At 35.7% G+C, this 22158-nt stretch overlaps 1 protein-coding gene across 13 annotated transcripts in view; it reads right to left on the minus strand.

The window, feature by feature from the left end:
• Window positions 1–22158, minus strand: part of ARB2A (ARB2 cotranscriptional regulator A) — a 508497-nt gene that overhangs the window by 94049 nt on the left and 392290 nt on the right. Inside the window, exons 11-12 of one of the 13 annotated variants that reach the window (XM_064376135.1) lie at window positions 8118–8235; window positions 459–981 (exon numbers count right to left, since the gene is read on the minus strand). The exons of the other annotated variants lie outside the window; for them this stretch is intronic. Of the exons in view, the coding sequence (XP_064232205.1) occupies window positions 8159–8235 (77 nt within the window). The 3' untranslated portion in view covers window positions 459–981; window positions 8118–8158. Of the gene's footprint in view, window positions 1–458; window positions 982–8117; window positions 8236–22158 lie in introns of those variants that run through there. 13 annotated transcript variants of the gene reach the window in all.

Below are 22158 nucleotides of genomic sequence, written 5' to 3' on the forward strand. Positions count from 1 at the left end.
TAGTGTTTAGTTATCTTCCCATCTGTTCTCTTCTCAAATCTTTTTTTTTAAATGGGATAGCTTCATCTCATCAGACTTAATAATTACTAGTTTCCTTTTCCCTTTGGGTTTTGACCCTTTCTATATCTCTCCCCTTTACAAACACTTGAGAACTACATACAGTATCTGGTTCTCTTGACCCATCCCTGTAACAATAACTTGCCTTCTTTAAATTTGTTGTTTAAACATTCTTTCTTATTAACCTAAGCTTATGTAAGTCATTTTATGACATAATCAAATAGCTAAATAATCTTAGAAACCGCAAACTGAATAAAAATCTCACCTCATATATGATACCAAGCCTTTATATTTTTAAAATATTTTGCCCCAATACAATTCTTTACTTCTTATATAATTTTCTTGCTTAATTTGTGTTTGTATGATGCCCTCATAATGAATTCAAACAATTAACCACCAAATAAACCACCAAAGTGAAAGTTTAATTCTTAATGAAAAACCATTTTAACAAAAGTAATGCAGGGAATTAATTTATAAATCACATTGTTTCTTACCACTTCAGCATACCACATCTTCCCTGATGGTACTAGCACAATGTTGTGTTTTATGCTGTTAACATGTAAAAAAAATAAAACTTTTTATTGAAATAAAAACCCCTACTAAGCCGGTAGAATGAAACATATTTTAATAGAGATATTTTAATTATTCTTAATTAAAACCTCGCAGAGATCTTGTATTTGTGTTCTATGGAAAGTTCATATCCATGTATTTAAAGAAGCAGTTTGCATTAGGGTTTAACCATTTTAAAAAGTGCTTCTAACACTAGAATCTTATATAACTCAAAAAATAAAGTCTCAGACATATATTATTTTATAAAAATTGCAATACAGTCCTCGGAATAACCCTTGGAAGAATATTTTGGTAAGAATGATTTTCAGAATTCGGAGGCTGGGTTAAAGGGCTCAGGGCGGTTGAAGAATGCACCTGTAGAAGTAAAAAACCATAAATCATTGATCTCAAGACGAAGCCTGAAGTTTTTTGTTTCAAATTCTCTGCTGACTATCCTTGAATAGTAATTTTGCTTCCAGTTATTTCCAAGTTGGCTTCCCCAATGCATTGCATTTATTAATTAAGTCAACAAGTATTTGCTAAAGTTCCTATCTACTTTGTGCCAGGCACTGGTCCAGGTGCTAGGGATGTACCAGTGAGCAATACTGACAAAGCTTACATTCTGGTGTGGAGTAAGTGAGGCCAACAACGATCATAAATACATCAAATAACTAAAATATATAGAGGGCTAGATTGTCATAAATGCCATACAAAAATAAAACAGAACAGAGAAGGGATAGAAATGCAGTTTTAAATGAGGCAATCAGGATAGGAAACACTGAGAAGGTAATATTTGAATAAAGATCTGAAGGAATGAGGGGTGAGCCTGTGGGTATCTGAGGGTGGTTCATTCTAGGCAGAAGTCAATGCAAAGAAGTTGATATAATTCATTGCATGCCAGCCTCTGCTAATACCAGGAAAGTAACTTAATTGAAGCAAAAATTCTACAGATGAATAATATTCATGATATTTGTTTTATTACATTTTATTTAACATTCATCCAATAAATATTTACTGAGTACAAACTATGTGCTAGGCATTGAAGCAATTATGATGGTAAGATAGGCACACATTTTGTCCTCATGAAGCTTACAGTTTAATGGAGGTGGGAGAGGCAAGTAAATAGATACTGCACAGTAACATACACTATGGTGGGGGTGGTGCAGGGTGCCATGGAGGCAGAGAATAGAAGCTCTCCCTGGTTATGGGAGATAAAATTTTAGATATAAAACTACTTGAAATTAAAACCAAGTAATAAATGCTGTACAACATCCTCACAGCATCCTGTGAAGTAAGCTCTACTCATCAGTTTACAGGCGAAAGGTAGGGACAGGGTGGCACTTGACAAAAGTTACAGAGATAGAAAAGTGGCACAGAAAGGAAACAAATTCAGGTAGTACGGCTTCAGAGCCTGTGCTTTTAACCACTATCTTACACACATTCTCTGAGCAGCATGCATGTGTGATAATTTGTTAGTGAATAAAGAATTCTAGGTATTTTCCGGCTGTATATAGGCAAGGCTTGGTACAGACTATCTGAATAGTTTGGTTCTCAAAAAAGTTTTTATCATCATGACCTAAAATGTGGAAAGACTGTTTTTGTCTAAAAATTAAAATCAAATCACCTTATTCATACTGTGATGTAAACTTTTGACACTGGTATTCACTCATCATTAATATAAAAAGAATGTACTAGGAGCAGCTCTTTGGAATCCCCTCTTCCCTCTGTCATTTGACATTCTCGATAAGTGGAGAAGTGGAGAACTATCTCCCTGTTAATTTGACTGCTGTCTATTGACTGCAATGGATTTTGTCAAATGTCCAGAGTATACAAATACATTTAAAAATATGTCCTCCCTTAGAGCTTCAGGCCTGTTTTCAGGCACTACCTTCACAGTTAGACAACAGCCTGGTTTCTGCTGAGACTGCTAGTAAAGACAACAGGGATGTTCTGGACCAAGTTTCAAGTTATGTGACTTCTAAGCTACTGAAAGGTTGTCAGATGATAACTATCCTACGTAGAAATGGCACTAGCATGAAAATGGCACTAGATGAAAAATCTAGATGAGATCAGAACAGAGGCCCAGAGGCCCATATGGCTGTAGAAGTGGGATATGGAGCCTTGCAGAACTATGTATTTGCTCTGTGAGATTTGTAAGAACTGACGATTTCCCATTTTCACCATGCCCAGCTCCTTGACTAGTTAGACACCTGGAGATTCTAACTGGGATGCACAAATTCTGTCTGTTGAGGAGATAACATTTTTTTACAATAGTAAGTGACACAAATTTCAGGTGACATTCTTAGAAAGACATAAATAAAAGAAAGAATAATTGTATGTAAAACTATGGAAATGGCATGCTAGAAAATTAGAATCCTATCATTTTTAAAACCATGGATACTTTTCTAATACGATTCTCTGCAGAAAGCCATTTAATGATTTAACAAAAATTGTATGAATATTTACATAACTTACATGCATATATCTTTACTGTACAACTTGGTTACTTTCTGGTATGATGTCCCTAACATTAGATAACATTGAAGCTTCCTGTCTCAAAATCATCCCGAAGGCTGAATCCATCAAAACAGAATATCCTAACAGCTTAACTGATGGGGAGACATAAAATATTGGAGAAAAGTTAGATTCAGGTATACATTTCAAACAGAAAAGGAAGAAAAATGATTTTATCAACTGAATTTAGGGTAATGCTAGTTATAATGACAAAAGTAGTCAGAATAGGATAAAGGAATTTCGAAAAAAATGGTGATCAAAGACTAATGCTAAATTGAAATAGAATGCCAGTGCTATTATCTGAGTGTCACCACCTCCTGCAGCAGAAGGAATCATAATCAACTTTCTATTTATAAAGAGTCAAACTTATTATGAAAGGAAAATACTGACCAGGCTTATAGAGATGGCAACAAAATGCAACAGTTGTGATTACAAATTTTTGTTTTTATCTTAATCCCCGTTCCCTTCAAAGCAGATAAACATTTCCATATTACGTAAATAACATTCAAATTTTAAAATTCAGTAAATAAAAAAATATATAACAAAATATGTAACTGCTACTCCTAAGTACTATTATCCTGGATAGAACTTATATTGAGATATCAAAAAAATTCTCTCTCTCAAACACTAGATTGCCTCTGAGAGGTAAAGAATTCATAAATTTACAATGGTAACCAAATGAAAACAGAGAGTAAACTTTCTAGATGAAAATATGGCTCTCCTAACCAAATGCTGAAAAACAAGAGCAATGTAACAGGCACAAGATTCATATTGTGGGGAACGTGTTTGTATCTAATCTAATGCTTGCATACATTATTCCTATGCTTTGAGAACAGAATAACAATTGTAATTTTGCTCTGAATCAAAATAACAGAATCTGTCATTTGACATGCTGTAGTGTTTGCACTTTCATTATTGTTCATAGAATAATTGTATGCTTCTTTTTACTGTTATTTTGTAGCAGTTTATCTCTTTTAAAATGCTATTCAAATGAGCTTCAGCATGAATCTCAGTCAAAATGAGTCACTATGTTTTAGCAGACACTTTTAATACGCCCATACATATACTTATACATATCTGTTTTGATAAAATGTGATTCTTATATGCATAGTATGTTATTTCACCACAATTTGCATTGTTATAATAGGTTATTGATGGATTTTTCAGTTTAAGGGACTAAGGTAGTATTCAGTAATGAATGAGTGCTACCAGTTTATTGCAAGTGCCCAAGGTTCACTCACCCCAAGCAATTTAGTCAATAACCAATTTTTATACTTCTATCTCCTTCAAAATTCCAAACCAATAATCCCTGTTTTTTTTTTAATTATTTCAGTATCAGACTAACATTTCCCATGGAAATCAATATGGGTGCGATCCATTAGCCAAAAATCTGAAGCACTGCAATGCAAACATATTAAAAATATTGATCTTGCAAAGCTACTGATGTTTTGATTGACTTTAATGTTTGTAAGCAGCAATAACAGAATTTCAATGACTGAAACAAACTTTTGATTAAAATTATAGATCTTTTGGGAGGAATTTGCTATTTTACTGGCTTAAAGCTTATCACACGGCTTACTTGCCTGCTGTAAATGAGTACAGTGGGATATACTTATCCAATTCTTTATTTGTAAATATGTAGTCCATCACAGCTTACACATCTTTAATCTACTTTGAACTGCCCTGACATTTCAATTCAACTTCTCATTATAGCACATGGTGAGGTGACGTTTTCAGACTAACAGTGACAGGAATTGAGAGCTTTAATCCTTCTTTTACTATTACGTAACCTTTGGGAAGGCATTTTACTCTCAGTTTAAATTCTCCAAATGTAAAAATGGAATTAAACTTGGGAATCAATGAACATTCTTATTACATTTTGAGATCAGTTGACAACAAAGACCATAACTTATAAATACAAAAGATTATCTGACCCAAAGATATGCCCCTTAAAGGAAGCACAGAATTTCGCAGCCATTTAGTGATCACCTAGCAATGCTCTCATTTTATATATGAAGAGATTGAGGTCCCAAAAGGTACAGACAACCCAAGGAGCTCCTCACTGAGGCCTCTCCTGATCACCCTATATAAAACATAGCACTGGGCCCCATCAGGTATTCTCTTACCACTTAGCCTACTTAATTTTTACCCTAATATCACTATCTAAAACATATACTCTATATGCCTATTTGTCTCTCTAGTATCTATTTTTTCTTCTGAAATGTAAGCTCTATGCAACAGGAATTTTTTATCTTTTATACTATATTTTTACTGTACCTTTCTATGTTTAGATAGGTTTAGATACACAAATACTTATCACTGTGTTGCAATTGCCTACGCTATTCAGTACAGTAACATGCTGCACAGGTGTGCAGCCTAGGAGCAATAGACCATATAGCATAGCCGAGGTGTATAGGAGGCTATACCATCTAGGTTTAAGTGCACGCTGTGATATTCATAAAATGATAAAATCACTTAACAATGCATTTCTCAGAAAATATTCTCACTGTTAAGTGATGCATGACTGTATTCACTTTTTAATTTATCACCTGTCTCTTCCAAAGAAACATAAGTTCTTTGGAACTTATGTTTATCCTTTTCAGAGCCAAATCCCTAGTACTGGGAAAAGTGTTTGACATATAGGGGGTTCAATAAGCATTTCTGAATAAATTAAGGAAAGAAGGAGCCAGATCCACTAATGGAAGGGTCGCGTTGGGTAGGGGCGAAGTGAGCTTGATTCTCTTAACTTTCAGTCCAGTGTTGCTATAAAGTTTCCTTCTTCATATATTCCTTTCACTTCCCTGGATTCCCAAATGTATCAAAGGGAACGTGCATCCATATCTATTATACATATTTTTTTTCAAGTTTAAGAGTTTCATTATTCAATTATTACTCCTTCACCTGGATTTTTTCTACATTTGTTTGCTCTACCTTCTACCATGTTAACACTGTCATAAATTCTTTATTTTTACTTGTGACATTTTATTGGAATAAAAAGATCAATAGTTTAAATCAAAAATGAAAATTAAAAATGATCAATTTATCAGCTGCTTATTTCATTTCTACTACAATCACTCCCATATAGTCCTTTTGGAAAAGCACCAAGGCATAATTTGCAAATATGCACAGACTTTGGCCTCCTCATGAGTCTTATTAGTTTTCTCCAAATTACCCTAAACACATATACAATAAATTTATAAGTATACAATGCAGCTTGAATTAAAATTCCCTATTCCTCTTCCAGAGGCTGCCACCATGGCAAACTTTCAGGGACTGCCTTTGGTGCTGCCACTCTCTGGTGGGTGCTGGGGAAGTAGTGTGGTTTGCAACTATCACATCTGGATTAGAATCTCAACTCTCTCACTTCCACATGAACCTCTGTTTACACATCTGTAAAAAAAGATCATAACACTCACTATAAAGAGAAGCTGTCAGGAGCAAATAAGATGGACATAAAGTGAATGGCACAAAGCAAGGATGCAAGCAGGGTTAGTTCCCTTCTTACCTTCATGTATTTGTGAAAAAAAATCACTACCTTAATGCTTTCTCTTCCTTAGTGCACTGAAAATGTGTTTAGATATTTATGTGAGATCACTAATGGTTTTTGGGAATCAATAAGAGGCAGAATGGAAGGTAAAACTATTTCAAAGAATTGACAGATGTGATCAAGTCGCTAAATGATATACTGTAGTTACTAGAGAGGATATCTCTATACAAGTTCCAGTGGCCTGAGGGTGGCAGGCAATGTTACATTTTGAGCAGGAATAATGCCATTTCTTGCTTCCACTTGCCCCAACATCTGGCTATTCCATCTCTGTAAGCAGTATGGTGCCCTCAGTTCCCTAATATTGCCTTACTCCTTAATCCATTCCTGGAAGCCACCTTTAGTTTCATAAACATCTACCCTTAGTCTGCTCTTGAAAACAGCTCCCTATCAGTAGCTCCACTTGAACACTCACTGAGACTCCTGATGTCTATCGGTCGCACTGGAGTTGCAAAGCGGGTAAGCTCAGGATGAGCTCTGATGGCGCCGTTAAAGATCCAGCGGCAGTAAGCTAGGCTAGTCCTTTCACAGTGGCCTCATACTGCATGATGACTCAAAATGACTTCAAAGAAGGCGAAGTTTACCTGCTAGGGGATGTACATCTGAGTGAAGATCAACAAAAAATTAAAGAGAATGATGGGTTTTCCTAAATGTTTATTTTTACTTTTAAAAATAAGGACTGTTAAGTATGAGATGATGGGAAAGGCCAGTATGCCAACAAAAGAAAATGGTTCTTTTTATTATTTCTGCCCAAGTACACAGTGGACTTGCAATGAACTTGTAACTCCCAGGCTGGGCATGATGGCTTACACCTGTAATCCTAGTACTGTGAGAAGCTCTGGTGGGAGGATCACTTGAGCTTAGGAGTTTGAGACTAGCCTATAAGCATAGGGAGACTCTGCCTCTATAAAACAAACAAACAAAAAAGTTAACAAGAAAATGAAATTAGTTGGGCCTTGTGGCATGCACCTGTAGTCCCAGCTACTTGGGTGGCTGAGGGAGGAGAATTGCTTGAGCACACAGGAGGTCAAGGCTGCAGTGAGCCTTGATCAAACCACTGTACTCCAAACTGGGTGACAGAGCAAGACCCTGTCCCAATCTCCCACCCCACCAAAACAAACAAACAAAAAACCCCAAACAAGAAAAAGTATTAACTCTGGCATCACTGATTCTCTGCTTCTCCCCTAGCACTGCTATTACTCTGGCTCTGCAGTGGAAAGCCTGACTGAAACATACTCTTGATTTAATCACACACCATCCAGTGTGGCAGTGGAACCACAGGGAGTGTATCCCCTTTGCCCTCCAGGCCACTGCTAGAGCCATCAGATCTTCACTTTTGGGGACTATATACCACTTTGAGAATATGAGAACAACTATGATTCTCCTCTACATAAACTGATTGTACCTAATCTACCAATTCAACACAGAATTTCAAAGAGTTCATATAACTCACCACAGCTCATCCATAAATCCCTCAGAAGCCCTTGTGGGTATTTAAGGGCAATCAATCCTCCTGTGTTGGAAAATATCTGCTTTCCTCACAGGACTGCAGGTACATAGTATAAAGACATCTGCTTTGGGTGAAGAGGGGAAGGAGAGGAGAGAGGCAAGTTTTAAAAAGAAAGTATCATTTTTCCTCAAGTTAGAAAGTATTCAGATAAAGAAAAAAGACCATTCAAATGCCAGGACTTGGATGCATGCAACATAAGTTAAATGCATGCAAGTGGGAGATTTGGCTTAATTCCAAGCAGAAACTATTTCAGCTCCATGGAGAAAGTTAACCATAGGCCAAAATCTCAAAGCATATATGTAATTCATTTAGAATTTTAAAAGGTCCAATATTTTAATGTCTTAAGAAATTCTCAAACTTCCTGAAGTTTTAATGGTGCAAACATTTTAAATATAGAGGGCTAGTAGTTCTTGAGAAATATTTTGGCACAGATTCTAATGGAGATTTGTTGACCTTTTTTCAGGGACATAATGGCAAATTTAAAACATAGTTATTGAGAACTTGGAAGACACCTCCCTAATTTATAGCTATTTTAAGGCACATCAGATTAGGTTCTGAAACTTCCTGATGTTATGCTTCTAAATTGTAGGGTAAAGCATTTGTCCTCTTCAACTGAAGAGAAAAATTGGAAAAGAATATGTGTGTGTGTGTGTGTGTGTGTGTGTGTGTGTGTGTGTGTGTGTGTGTAGGTATAAAGACTTTGTATATGTGTATTCAAAAGCTCAAATTCTGGCTACCAGTCCTCCACATACATTTCAATTAAGCAATTATTGATCAGAGAGCATAGAGTAAATGCCCTTCACTGAAAACTCCATTAAGCTTGCATAGGAATGACTAGTAATGTCAAAAGAGAAATCTGACATTGCATTAAATATTACTTGCTAAATTTTTAAATGGGGGTTTGGGGATTGGAAGCTGTCAATTTATAATGTCCTTTCCCCATAAACTGGCCTTTTAACCTTACATAAAAAATGTAAAACAGTTTGATGATTCCTCAAGAAGGTAAACAGAAAATTACTATAAGACCCAGCAATTCTACTTAGAGGTATAGAGCAAACAGAATCAAAGACAGATGTTCAAACAAACACTTAGACATGACTGTTCATAGCAGCATGATTCATAGCAGCCAAAAAGTGAAAACAACCCAAATGTCTTTCAGTTGATGAATGAATGAACTAAATGTGGTGTATTCATACAATAGAATATTATTTGGCAATAAAAAGTAATGAAGAATTGATACATACTATGACATGATTCAGTCTTGAGAAGCTTATGCTAAATGAAAGAAGCTAGCCACAAAAAGCCACATATTCTATGATTCAATTTATATGAAATGTTCAGAATAGCAAATGCACAGAATCACTGAAGCAAAAGTGTGGTTGCCAGGGGCTGAAAGGAGGAGAGAATAGTGAATGATTGCTTTATGGGTCTCAGGTTTCTTTTTGGAGTGATGAAAATGTTCTAGAATTAAACAGTGGTGATGGCTACAACACTGTGAATATACTGGAAATTACTGAACTGTGCACTTTAAAATGGTTACAGTCGTGAATTTCATATTACGTGTATTTCAATAAAAAATACGGCCAGGAAGCCAGGTGTGGTGGCTCACGCCTGTAATCACAGCACTTTGGGAGGCCAAGGTGGGTAGATCACGAGGTCTGGAGATGGAGACCATCCTGACCAATATGGTGAAACCCCGTCTCTACTAAAATACAAATAATTAGCTGGGCATGGTGGCGCATGCCTTTAGTCCCAGATACTCGGGAGACTAAGGCAGGGGAATAGCTTGAACCCAGTAGGCAGATGTTGCAATAAGCCGAGATCCCACCACTGCACTGCAGCCTGGCGACAGAACAAGACTCTATCTCAAAAAAAAAAAATGACCAAGATTCTTTTTCACTCTATTTATTATAATTCTAGTAAAGAAAGACACTAATGAAACCAATTTCTACTGAAATTAAACACTGGATATGATCATAAGAGTTCTTTTTTAAACTCATAATATATCTATGTGTGTTTGATTAGGCTGTGCCTCATTGAAGTAGGAAATTAATCATCTGGATAGTTATGAATATTCTCACAAGTCTATACAGTATTTATAATTCTGGCAAAACAAGAGAAGGAAAAATGGGAAAATAAACTTTCTTTGCCCAGAATTCACTGGGAGGCTAAGCAACTTTGTTTTGCTTTAGAAGTGTTGTCAACAAAATTTTACTGAAATGTAAAAATTAAATTGGCAAAAAATAAATGGTTTACTCTTTTGTATTTACTTTCCATGATGTCCAAAAGCAGCCAGGTTTTCTTGCCTACATAATACAATGCAAGATCTACTTGCTAAGATTGGAGAAGTGTGAAATGAAGAAAGTTTACCAAATATTCATAAATTATGTATTTGTACCATAATCATTATGTTACACTTAATTTTTAATATTATACTCAATTTTTTATTTAAAAATTCATTATTTTTTAGCATTTATTCTTTTTAAATTTCTCTTTTTAGTAATCTAGCTACCATTAAAAAGTTCTTGTTATTTTCATAAGTTTTTTTTTTTTTTTTTTTGAGACACAGTCTCACTGTCACCCAGGCTGGAGTGCAGTGGTGTGATCTCAGCTCACTGCAACCTCCACACTTCCTGGGTTCGAGAAATTCTCCTTTCTTACTCCCAAAATAGATGGAATTACAGGTGCCTGCCACCATGCCTGGCTAATTTTTGTGTTTTTAGTAGAGAAGAGGTTTCACCACATTGGCCAGGCTGGTCTCACACTCCTGACCTCAGGTGATCCACCCGTGTTGACCTCCCGAAGTGCTGAGATTACAGGGATGAGCCACTGTGCTTGGCCAATATTTTCTAAATTTCTTTGTTGATCATTAAATTATTTGGAAGATCTTTTATCTTCAAATTATTTGGAAGCCTTTTTCTTTAATCTTTTCTCCACCCATTTACTCCCTACCTCAACTTTTATTGTAAAAATGTTTAAACCTGTAAGAGTTTCAGTAGTGCTATGAATGCCCACATGCCTTTCCCCTAGATTCAATAATTGTTAACATCTTTCCACATTTGTTTCATCTATTTTATTCCCCGTACATGTACTTTTTTTCCCCTCTAAATCATTTGAGAGCTAAAAACAAAAATAATTCAACAACTGCACCTCAGGTATTTGAATTTTCTGCCAAAGTCACAAGAGTCATATGGGGATACATTTTTAAAATTATAGTCATCCACCTTCATGAAAGTTTTAAAAAGGCACTATAATTATCTTGACTTTTCTGTAAAATTCCTCACTATACTATAAGCTCTAAGAAGGCAACATGTTTTCTATTTCTTTGGTATGATAACATTCTCATGTCTGACTGAGTTACTGTTTCACCATGAAGGGAAGGGTCCTCTACATCAGCAGTCCCCAACCTTTTTGGCACCAGGGACTGGTTTTGTGGAAGATAACTTTTCCACAGATGGGAAGTGGGGGATGGGTTCGAGATGAAACTGTTACACCTCAGATCATCAGGCATTAGACTCTCATAAGAAGCGCAATCTAGATCCTTCACATGTGGAGTTCGCAGCAGGATTCGGCTCCTATGAGAATCTAATGCCTCCGCTGATCTGACAGTAGGCGGAGCCCAATGCTCTTGGCTCCCCTCTCACCTCTTGCTGTGTGGCCCAGATACTAAGGGACCAGTACTGGTCCAAGGCCTCTGGGTTGGTGACCCCTGCTCTACTCCTTCCAATTCATCTTCTTTTTTCCAAGTCGTGTCTTCCATAAACACATCACACATATTTATACATTTATTCTGTTAGCCTTGGAATAGTGAAAGAACTTGTGTGTAACCCTCTCATCTGGGTACCTATTTTCTGCTCCAATTTAAAATTTAAATTTAACGGGTATAAATTTTCAGGTGTAAGATTTATTAGTTCTGGGGACCTAATGCACACCATGGTGACTGTAGTTAACAACTGTTTTACATATTTGAAATTTGCAAAGAAAGTAGATGATGGTAAGTGTTCTTACCACCCACCACCACCCCACCACATACACAAATGGCAACGATGTGAGGTGATTAATATGGACTGATTGTGGTAATCATTTCACAAGGTATACACATGTCAATCATCATGTATACCTTGAATATATACAATTTTTATTTGTCAATTATGCCCCAATAAAGCTGGGGAACAATGCATTTTATTTGCATACTACATTGCCCCAGTGAAATCAGAAAGTCCTCCAGGACATGGTCCAGGCTTTTTTTTACCCCATGGTTGGTAGATACTAAAATTCTCAATTTAAATCTTCATAGTATGATATTGGTTAAAGGAAATGAATTGCAGATTATATAGATTTCTTTTACTGTGTTACATAGGATAATGTGCTATAAATCCATAAAAATTAATACAATGGTCTAGTTGACAATTTATTTTTGTTCCATTGACTCTGACCTCATATGTACACACACATATATTTGTATTTCCAACCCTATAATTTTTCAAGTGATGAAACAGAACTATAGAAGTTAAATGGTTAACTTTACAGCATAAAACTTTTAAGAAGCAAAACTAAAGCTATAATTAAATGAGTTAATACATATAAGTGCTTAAACCAGGGCCTGGTTAATATAGGAAGGGCTTAAGAAATATTTTTAGCTGCAGAATCAAGGTTGTTGGATGTCTAGTTCAGTGCATTTTCCAGTAAAACACATTACCTCAGAACTTTACAGTAACACTGTAAAGACAACCATTTCAGGAGCATGTGATGCATTCTTTAATGAGCAAGAGTTACACAAAAACAGATCAGCCAGAGGCTGTCAGAACAGGCAAACTGGTAGCCTATGGTCTTGATATAAATGGCTTCCATTTTATTTGACCTCCTTAATAGTTTTAAAATTTTTAGTTAGTTGCAACACTTAAAATTAGAGAAATATGAAAAAAAATTCAGACTTTGGACTTCTTTGGAAAAACCGAGAAATCTGACAACATTGGGCTTGCATTCCTCCATGTCACCAATCAGTTGGGGTTTGAGTTTCCAAATCCTACCCGTCTGCTAAGGTCTTGATTATGATTAATGCACAAAATGATGACTGAATCACGTAGTAAGTGCTACATCAGTCAGAAAATACCAAGTGATACTTGCTAGCTACATTTAATTGCTAGCCACACATACATAGCTATTTCCTAAATTAGGAAAATGGATTGTTATAGAATAAAAATAAAGGTAACTGTAGTGTTTAAAGGGTAACTAGAATTTAACCAGAAAATCTATTTAAGGAGACGAGCCCACTCGCTACAGTTCCGTTACATAAGGTACCAATATATTTTTCTTTTATGGGAAAATATTGGTTCAATAACTTTGATTCATATGTTAAATAAAAACAAATGACACAACTTTATTTGAATAATTTTTTCCTTTAATTTAAATATAGCCCTTAAGATTTGCAAACATTTTAGTTAGCCTGCTTTTGACCTGAACTAAGCAGCTATAAGAAAAATAAAAATAAAAATAGGTTACAACACATTAAATATCCTCCCTCTGACACCTTACACTTTTTGGTGTTAAAACATATGCTCTGCCACCTGCAGATAAAAGTCACACACTGAGAGTGTATATTCTGACAAGAATTACTAGTTTCAAGCATGCCTGGTGATTTTGGACAGTAGCACTTAAGAAACCTTCAATCTGGCAGTTTTACCACTGCACATTTTTGAAAGCATTCCTACAGCCTAAAGTTGTACAAATTTTGGGATCTGACCTTTGGGAGAAAACAAAATAAAATGAAACAAAAAAGATCCTAGGATAGCATTTTGATCCAACTGGTTATATTTTTTGGGTTTTTTCTGGGGGTCACATACATATCTCCCCTCCCCCAATTTCACATCTCAATGACAAGTTGCCAAGGGTGATTAAAACTTTTTTTTAAATTTTCTGATGGAGTAAAACTATCTATTGTAATATCAAGAAAACTTCTATTCCTATACACACTGGGAAACATCTGCCATAAGAGTTAAAAATTATTGTTACTCCATAAAAAATTTATTTTCCTATTTTTATGTTTCCTTTGCCCTCAGTTACTTTTCTATTTAATCTAATTTGTTTGCTCTTTCATCTTGTACCATAAAGAGTTTGGGGATATATAAAAACGAACCCAGGCAGGACTTCCAAAGATGACAAGTAAAGAAGTTGGCAAATCCTCTTCCCCTGAACAACTAAAAAGGTGGCAAAACTGTCAAGTACAACCATTTCAGCACTCCAGAAATCAACCAAAGGCAAAAAAACAAATTGAGAAGTGTTCATTCAAGAAAATCTGTTGTATTACAGGTAAGGGCAGTGGCAGTCTGTGGCCAGCAGCGTGGTAGTACAGCAGTACTTGTAGAGCAAGACTGGCTGTGAAAACCTGCAGCTTTGCTGCTAGAAGGGACTGACTTGATTTACAGCAGAAGGAGAGAAACCCATGCCCAATCATGTTATCAGCAAGTAAAGCAAATTCAGTTGGAAACCAACCACAAAATACCCGGCCCTGCTAGTCTGAGGTTGTGGTTTTGCTTGGGGTGAGTGGTAGACCAGTACATTAGCTAGAAACTCAACAGGGAGATCCCGGACGGAAATGAATGAGTAGCTGAGCGACTAGATGAACTCCTGCACATTCCTGACTGACTGGGAGGATGAGTGCTAGCACAGAAGTCCCAGGATAGCCTGGTAAAGAAGGAATGCTTAGGGCAGACTTGGAAACTTTGAATGCATTCTGTAACTCAAACACAGAACCACCCACAGAGCCTTATTGGCTTGGGGTGGTTGAGCAAAAACTGACCATTAAGCTGTGTAAGCAAAGGGGTTATATCTAGGAGCCGGACTAAAATAAAATTGAAATTGAAAAAAACAAACAAAAAAAAAACACCGAGCTATCAGCATCTACATTTTGAAGAGGGTACAGAGTCTGCATATTAAGTCCAGGTAAATTTCCAAAAACAGAAGAAAACAAAACAAACAAACAAACAAACAAAAGATCAGAAGCAGCAACCAAGATCGTCAAGGCAAATGAATCAGAATCTACAGTTGCTCTCATTACTTCTGTTCAACACTGTACATGAGGTTGTAGCCAGTACAGCAATCTCACTGATAGGTATATGCAATCAGTATATTGAAAAGATAACTACACTCTCACTGGAATAACATATTATAAAATTTTCATTGTATATAAGATAAAAAGAAAAAAACTTAATGACATATATATTAGGAAGGAATATATACACTGTTTTTATCATAGATGGCACGGTCCTGTATGTAGGAAATCCTAAAGATTCGATTAAAAAAATCTAGAATGAATAAACAAGTTTTAGCTAGGTCACAAATGCAGAATCAATATGCAAAAATCAATTTTAATTCTCAAACTGCAATAAACAATTCAAAATTGAAATTCAGAAAAGAATTCCACTCGAGAAACAGAGGAAATAATCCTAAAATTTATATTGAACCACGAAAGACCCAGAATAGCCAAAGCCATCCCAAGCAAAAAGAACCAAATTGACTGAATCATATTACCTGTCTTCAAATTATACTACAGAGCTATAGTAACCAAAACAACAAACAATAAAAACAGACACAAAGACCAATGGAATAGAATAGAGAACCCAGAAATAAACCCATACATCTACATTGAACTCATTTTCAACAAAGGTGCCAAGAACATACAATGGGGAAAAGACACTCTCTTCAATAAATGGTGCTAGGAAAACTGGAAGTCTATATGCAGAAGAATGAAACTAGACCCCTATTTGTCACCATATACAAAAATCAAATCAAAATGAATTAAAGATTTTAATCTAAGACTCCAAACTATGAACCTACAAACAGAAAACACTGGGGAAACTCTCTGGGGACATTGGACTGGGAAAAGATTTCTTGAGTAATACCTCAAAAATGCAGGCAATCAAAGCAAAAATGGACAAATGGTATCACATCAAGTTTAAAAGATACTGCACAGAAAAGAAAACATTCAACAAAGTGACAATCCCCAGAATGGGAGAAAATATCTGCAAACTGCCCATCTGACAAGAGATTAATGAACAGAATATATAAGGAGCTGAAACAACTCAATAGGAAAAAAAATCTAATAATCCAATTTAAAAATATACAAAGGATCTGAACAGACGTTACACAAAAAAGACATATAGATGGCCAACAGGTATATAAAAATATGTGCAACATCACCAATCATCAGAGAAATGCAAATCAAAACCACAATGAGATATCTCACTCCAGTTAAAATGGCTTATATTCAAAAGACAGGCAATAATGAAATTTGGGCAAGGATGTGGAGAAAGGGAAACCCTTGCTGGTGGGAATGTAAAATAGTACAACCATTTTGGAGGTTCCCAAAAAACTGAAAATAGAACTATTATATGATCTAGCAATTCCACTGCTAGGTATATGCCCCAAAGAAAGACAATCAGTATATTGAAGAGATTTAACTACACTCTCACTAGCATAACATATTATAAAATTTTCAATGTCCATAAGATAAAAAGAAACCACTGGTGAAGCACTGAATTCTAGGGAAGATTTCTCCTGTGGGTCTTCCTAAGAGAGGACCTCATGAAATACAGGGAACATCTTTAAAATAGCAGCCCTATCCCCATGGTGGGCCCTGAATGATTTACAGGGGTGTGGAGATAGTGATCCTCAGCCCTCAGTGGTCAGGGGGATGAGGGGCAGCTAAAGCCCTGTGCCTGCGGCCTCCAGCCTTTAGCAGTTCCCTGCAGCTATACCAGGATGCTGGAAAAATACAGTTTTGTAATATGTGCCACCAAATAAAAAGCACTTTTTCTAAAAGGTATCTGTAACATCTGTAACATGCAGTTTCATATCATTTTCTTTTAACAAGTTGATTACAAAACAGAAATACAATTCGTTAAAACATTTCTGCAAGAGGCCAAAGATGTCGTTATTTGATATCTGGTTTCATTTATCCCATAGTATTATATGTGGCTACTAAATGCATCTGAACTCCTTTTGGTTGCATTTATGTTAATGAGTTTAAGTTAATTATTAACAAGGTCAGCTTTATCTGACACATGACCAAGTTTAACCAAACAGGCTGGTGGTGCTGCCAGGTGCATGCTCATGCTTCCCAACACTTCAGAAACTCTGAAAGGATCCCCTCTAACAATCCATTTCTGTACGTGCAATTTTTGAGCTCACTGTAAGCACAGATGAATTATGCTGCATAATCACATATTCATGTTACTTATTAGAAAGTGACCTTAGGTTAAAAAAAAATTATAGATGATCTTTAGTTTGAACTTTCTCTTTCCCCTCATTTTAACTTAATTTATACGGGGTGACTGTTTCTAATGTGTGTTACTGGAGAGCATGAAGATTCTACCCTTCAGAATTTTTACGAGGCATGAAATTTCAGGTAAAATTGCTGGTACTGAGACCCACCAATATGGGCTATGGCTTATGGCGCCATATAGTCTCCCGGTCACCTGCAACTCTTACTCAGGAGAATATTCCTATTGGAGTCTTCCCAATAAATATGACTTTGAAGATCCAGCCTTGATAAGTACATTATTCAATCTTTATGGTTCTTTACCCCATTAGTCATATCACTGCACCAGAGTTACACCAACTATAGACAGTAAAATCATCTTACATATTAATTTCCCATATGGCACATTAGATTCCTGCATCAAGAATTCCTGTTTTAAATAAAAAAGTTAGGTTCTTGCCTATATAACCTCAATATTCCATTTAATTATAAAGAAATTCCATTACTCCCTTAATTAACTTTTACTATCTATAAAAGTGAAACGAGGATTTTACTCTATTTATATGTACATTACAATTACTTTTGTGAAAGAAATCTATAATACACTTGTATTTCTAAAATGTATAAATAATCAAAAGATGATTTCGGAGAAAAGTACAAATGTGAGGACAACAAACAGGAAAAAGTAGTACATGAGTATTTAGAACTTACTGATAGAACTTAAGCAAAAACTATAGCTAATTTTTTTAAAGCACCTTTAAGTCTCTTTATTAATTTAAAATTTATTACAAATATACAACTGCATTTTGATACAGTCCCCTTAAGTCATCTTGTTAAGTTTGGTCATAACATGTGTTACTGTAGTTCTACACTTTTACCTTTGCACTTTGTAGTGTGTAGCAGAGCACCACAATTAACCACTGGTAGGTAGTGTTTACGGTAGTTCTCAAAAGGTTAAGAAGCTGATTATAGCTAAAATCAGCTTTGCCTGAGGCTTCAGGGGCTCTGTGTAATCAAATTAGACAAGCAGGGCACAGTGTCACCTAACACAAACCAGTGGCACTTTCTTCTTTGCACTGATCCTTCCCCGCTTTTTTATTAGAGAAACAACTCTTGTTTTATGCTTTTACCAGATAATTTTGAAAGACTTGTTCCTAATAAACTTGGCATGCAATTTCATAAGATGTCCACTTCTTTAAAAGAAATGAGAACACGTAGAGAAAAACTCGAGAAAACAAAATGCTTGTTAGAAAAGAAATGTACATTTAGAGACACAGAGTTTTTAAAGACAGTATTTCCACAAAAGGCAGGTGACAAGTTTATCACATGTACATGATATTATGGACACTTCCTAGCTTTAGACAGACTGTCAGTTTTGTTCTGCAGAAAACCACACAGTGGCTTATCTGCTTCAGAGAGAACTCAGAGAACTTTATAAACATGATAGGTAACACATTAGCATTTCTAAGAAACCATGGGAACCCACTCTGCTGAGTGATAGTTCATCCTTTCTCTATCTCTACTCTGAAGCCAGCAAGGTAAACTATATAATAGATATATTTAAGAAGGAGGTTTAATCAGGTGAAGAGAAGAGCAAACTAGTCCTACTTCAGAGACTCTCTACAAGTTTCTATATTTAAATGCAGAAAGAAGTATTAGCCAAGTATAAATCTTGCTACCTTTGAGTCTAAAGAGAACAAAATCATGAACACTAAAGAGAGTAAGAAAGAATAGCAATGGCAAATTAAAATAAAAATCTAGAATATTCTTCTCAGCAAAATTTATAAACCACTGTTCAGAGATAACATTTGTTACATCTTTATCTTCCTGTATTTGACTTTGAACTTTTGGTTCAAATTCTACATATTTATTACTTTGCTTGAAATACAGAAGCAAAATGAATGTAAATATCCTACAAATGAGTGATCAAGAGAAAATGAGTTTTGCTAATGATTTATTCTGAGCAATAAAATCAAAACTTGTTATTTTAATTGATTAAGTCATAAAGAGTTCCTGGAAAAGTCAAATCTTGCTATTTGCACAGTCAGACAATTTCTGCTAATCCAGCAGTACTTAACAAATTCACATGTGGTTAGCTTGTCTTGCCATAGCTGTATATAACATTTCTGCGCTACAAGCTGTGCAAAAAAAAAAAAAAAAAAAATCAATATGCCAAGTTTAACAAAAGGACAGGAAACATGATGTTCTCCTATATTTTCAATGAACCTCAAATGACTCTGCTGTTCACACTCAGTACAATTTATGGGTGAGAAATGTATTCTTCAATTGAAAAAAATCTACAATGGAATGAATTATATAAATTCAGAGCTGAAGTTCTGCCTTATTCCATAATAACAATTTATTTAGAAGACTCTGACATTCTGATTCAACGTGCACAGTATAATCAGTCATTCAGAGGCATATTTTTTTTCTGATGAAGGCTGAAGTACTTTATATTCTTTAGATCAAAGAATTGCATACTATTTATGATAAAACTTTGATACACATATTTAGTTTAGGTTTTGGAGGCTTTTTTCTAATTTTTCTTTTCACATGTGAAATATATGTTGAGATGGTATCTATTGAGCAAAATGCTTTAAATTATAACACAAAGAAAAACAATCCCAGTGGATCCTGAGCTACTACATTTGTTAATTGATTCTAGATTTTATGTCGTCTTTTACTGCTGTAGAAGTACATTACGTGTGGAAGTAGATTAGGATGAAAATGCTGAGAATGAGGTAGGAGTGGTCATGACCAATAGGTCAGCACAGAGCTATGCCACTTCTGTCTTCTCAACTCAGCGATGTGGAACTAAGTGTGGCAAAACAACCAGGAAGCTGGAGTTCAGCCAAAGGATTCAGAACTATTGCCACAGTTGCTTTTTTCTTTAAGTAAAGGAAGAATTGGCTTTGGAATCTTTAAAAAAGGGCCATATACATAGAAAAGTGAAAAAACATACATACACAAAGGAATTTATTTACACTTATGAAAAATTCTTTGATAATTTCTCTTCATTCTAATAAGCAGAGGTAAATGGATTAACAACAGCTGAAAAAAGCATGTCATGATGAGTACTGAGGTATAAACTATAATATAAAAACACACTCAGAGAACTGCACTCGTTCCTAACTTTCTATTAATGTGCCATTTACAAGATGAATTTCACTCATAGATTAATATACCGTTTAAAAAAGAATAGGCATGAATTCCCAATCAGAAAATAACAATGTAATGATCTTAACTACTGAATAATATTGAAACAGAGTCTCGTTCACTGGCCCAGGCTGGAGTGCAGTGGCGCGATCTCGGCTCACTCCAACCTCCGCCTCCTGGATTCAAGCAATTCTCTGTCTCAGCCTCCTGAGTAGCTGGGATTCCAGGTGCCCACCACCACGCCTGGCTAATTTTTGTATTTTTAGTAGAGATGGGGTTTCACCATGCTGGCCAGGCTGGTCTCGAACTCCTGACCTCGTGATCCACCTGCCTAGGCCTCCCAAAGTGCTGGGATTATAGGCGTGAGCCACCACGCCTGGCCAATATTCTTATTTCAAAATAGAATATGGCTCAGAACAGTGATAGGAAGTTTCTGTATCCAAAACTCAGGATAACAGAACTTGGAGAAAAAAATATATGAAAGCATATGATTTATAAATCATATTTTAATTGTACATTAAAGTAGACCCTTTAATGTCTGCAACTACACTAACAGTCATATATAATCCCCAGTTAGTTGTAAGGCCCTAATAGATAATTTATTTCCAGGAAATGAAAGACTTAACACTTCTGAAAAATGTCTAATTGTCTCAACAACAACAACAACAACAACAATAACAACAACGCCTGTCCATTTTACTTCTGGGGAATGATTTCTCACTGAGAAGACATACCTTAACATGTTACTGATTTTTGGCTAAACGGCGATTCAAATTACTTTCCTATCTTTATTGATTTAACGTTTCCTAGCTTTTTTCTCATCTCTCTAAAGGTTCTGTGGTAGCACCTCTTCCTTTTTTACTGGGAACCATCTATTAATGAGATTTCCCTATCACTTTACTGCCAATAAATCAAACCTACTGATTTATTTCTGATGCTGATGCCTGATCTCCATTCTTTAGGCAACACTGACGATTCTCTCTTGGATGTCTTCTGTAGACATCCTATCATTTCTTTAAACTCAATAGGGTGGGGCTCATCTTAACTTTTTCTAGCACTCCTTCATTTTTGCAGTATCACTGGGTATCCTCACTTCTTGCCTGCCCACACAGGAGATTTCTCCATAACTTTTATATTCCTTAAAATGTCAAAACCTTCATAAAATTATCCCGAGTTTTCTACCATGGCTGTTGTCTGTAGGCCAAAATAAACCAGCTGTTACAAGCTGAAACATTTGATCTGTTTGAGTTCCCAGGCTATAGACTGCCTATTTAATTCTATCTGAATTAAGGCATTAGAAAAGAATCTTAGAGCTGGAAAGTATAGAAATCATCTACCCAACCATCTAATATTTAAAAGATTACAGATCCAGAGAAGTTCAACTGGCCCAAAGCCACATATAGGTTAGTGAATCTCATCTTTTTGCACTCACCATGTGTTTTTTTACTTCACTGCAATTATTATGCTCCTCAAAACAGAACTGGGGAGAACAATCAATTAAATTTGCCATAGATAAGATTTCTACCACTTCCAGCCAGGACAGTCCTTCTATTTTTACTATTATATCAT

This window comes from Aotus nancymaae, unplaced genomic scaffold (assembly GCF_030222135.1).
Source record: "Aotus nancymaae isolate 86718 unplaced genomic scaffold, 86718_ANA_hifiasm-v0.15.2.pri h1tg000014l, whole genome shotgun sequence".
NCBI classification, from domain to species: Eukaryota; Metazoa; Chordata; class Mammalia; order Primates; family Aotidae; genus Aotus; species Aotus nancymaae.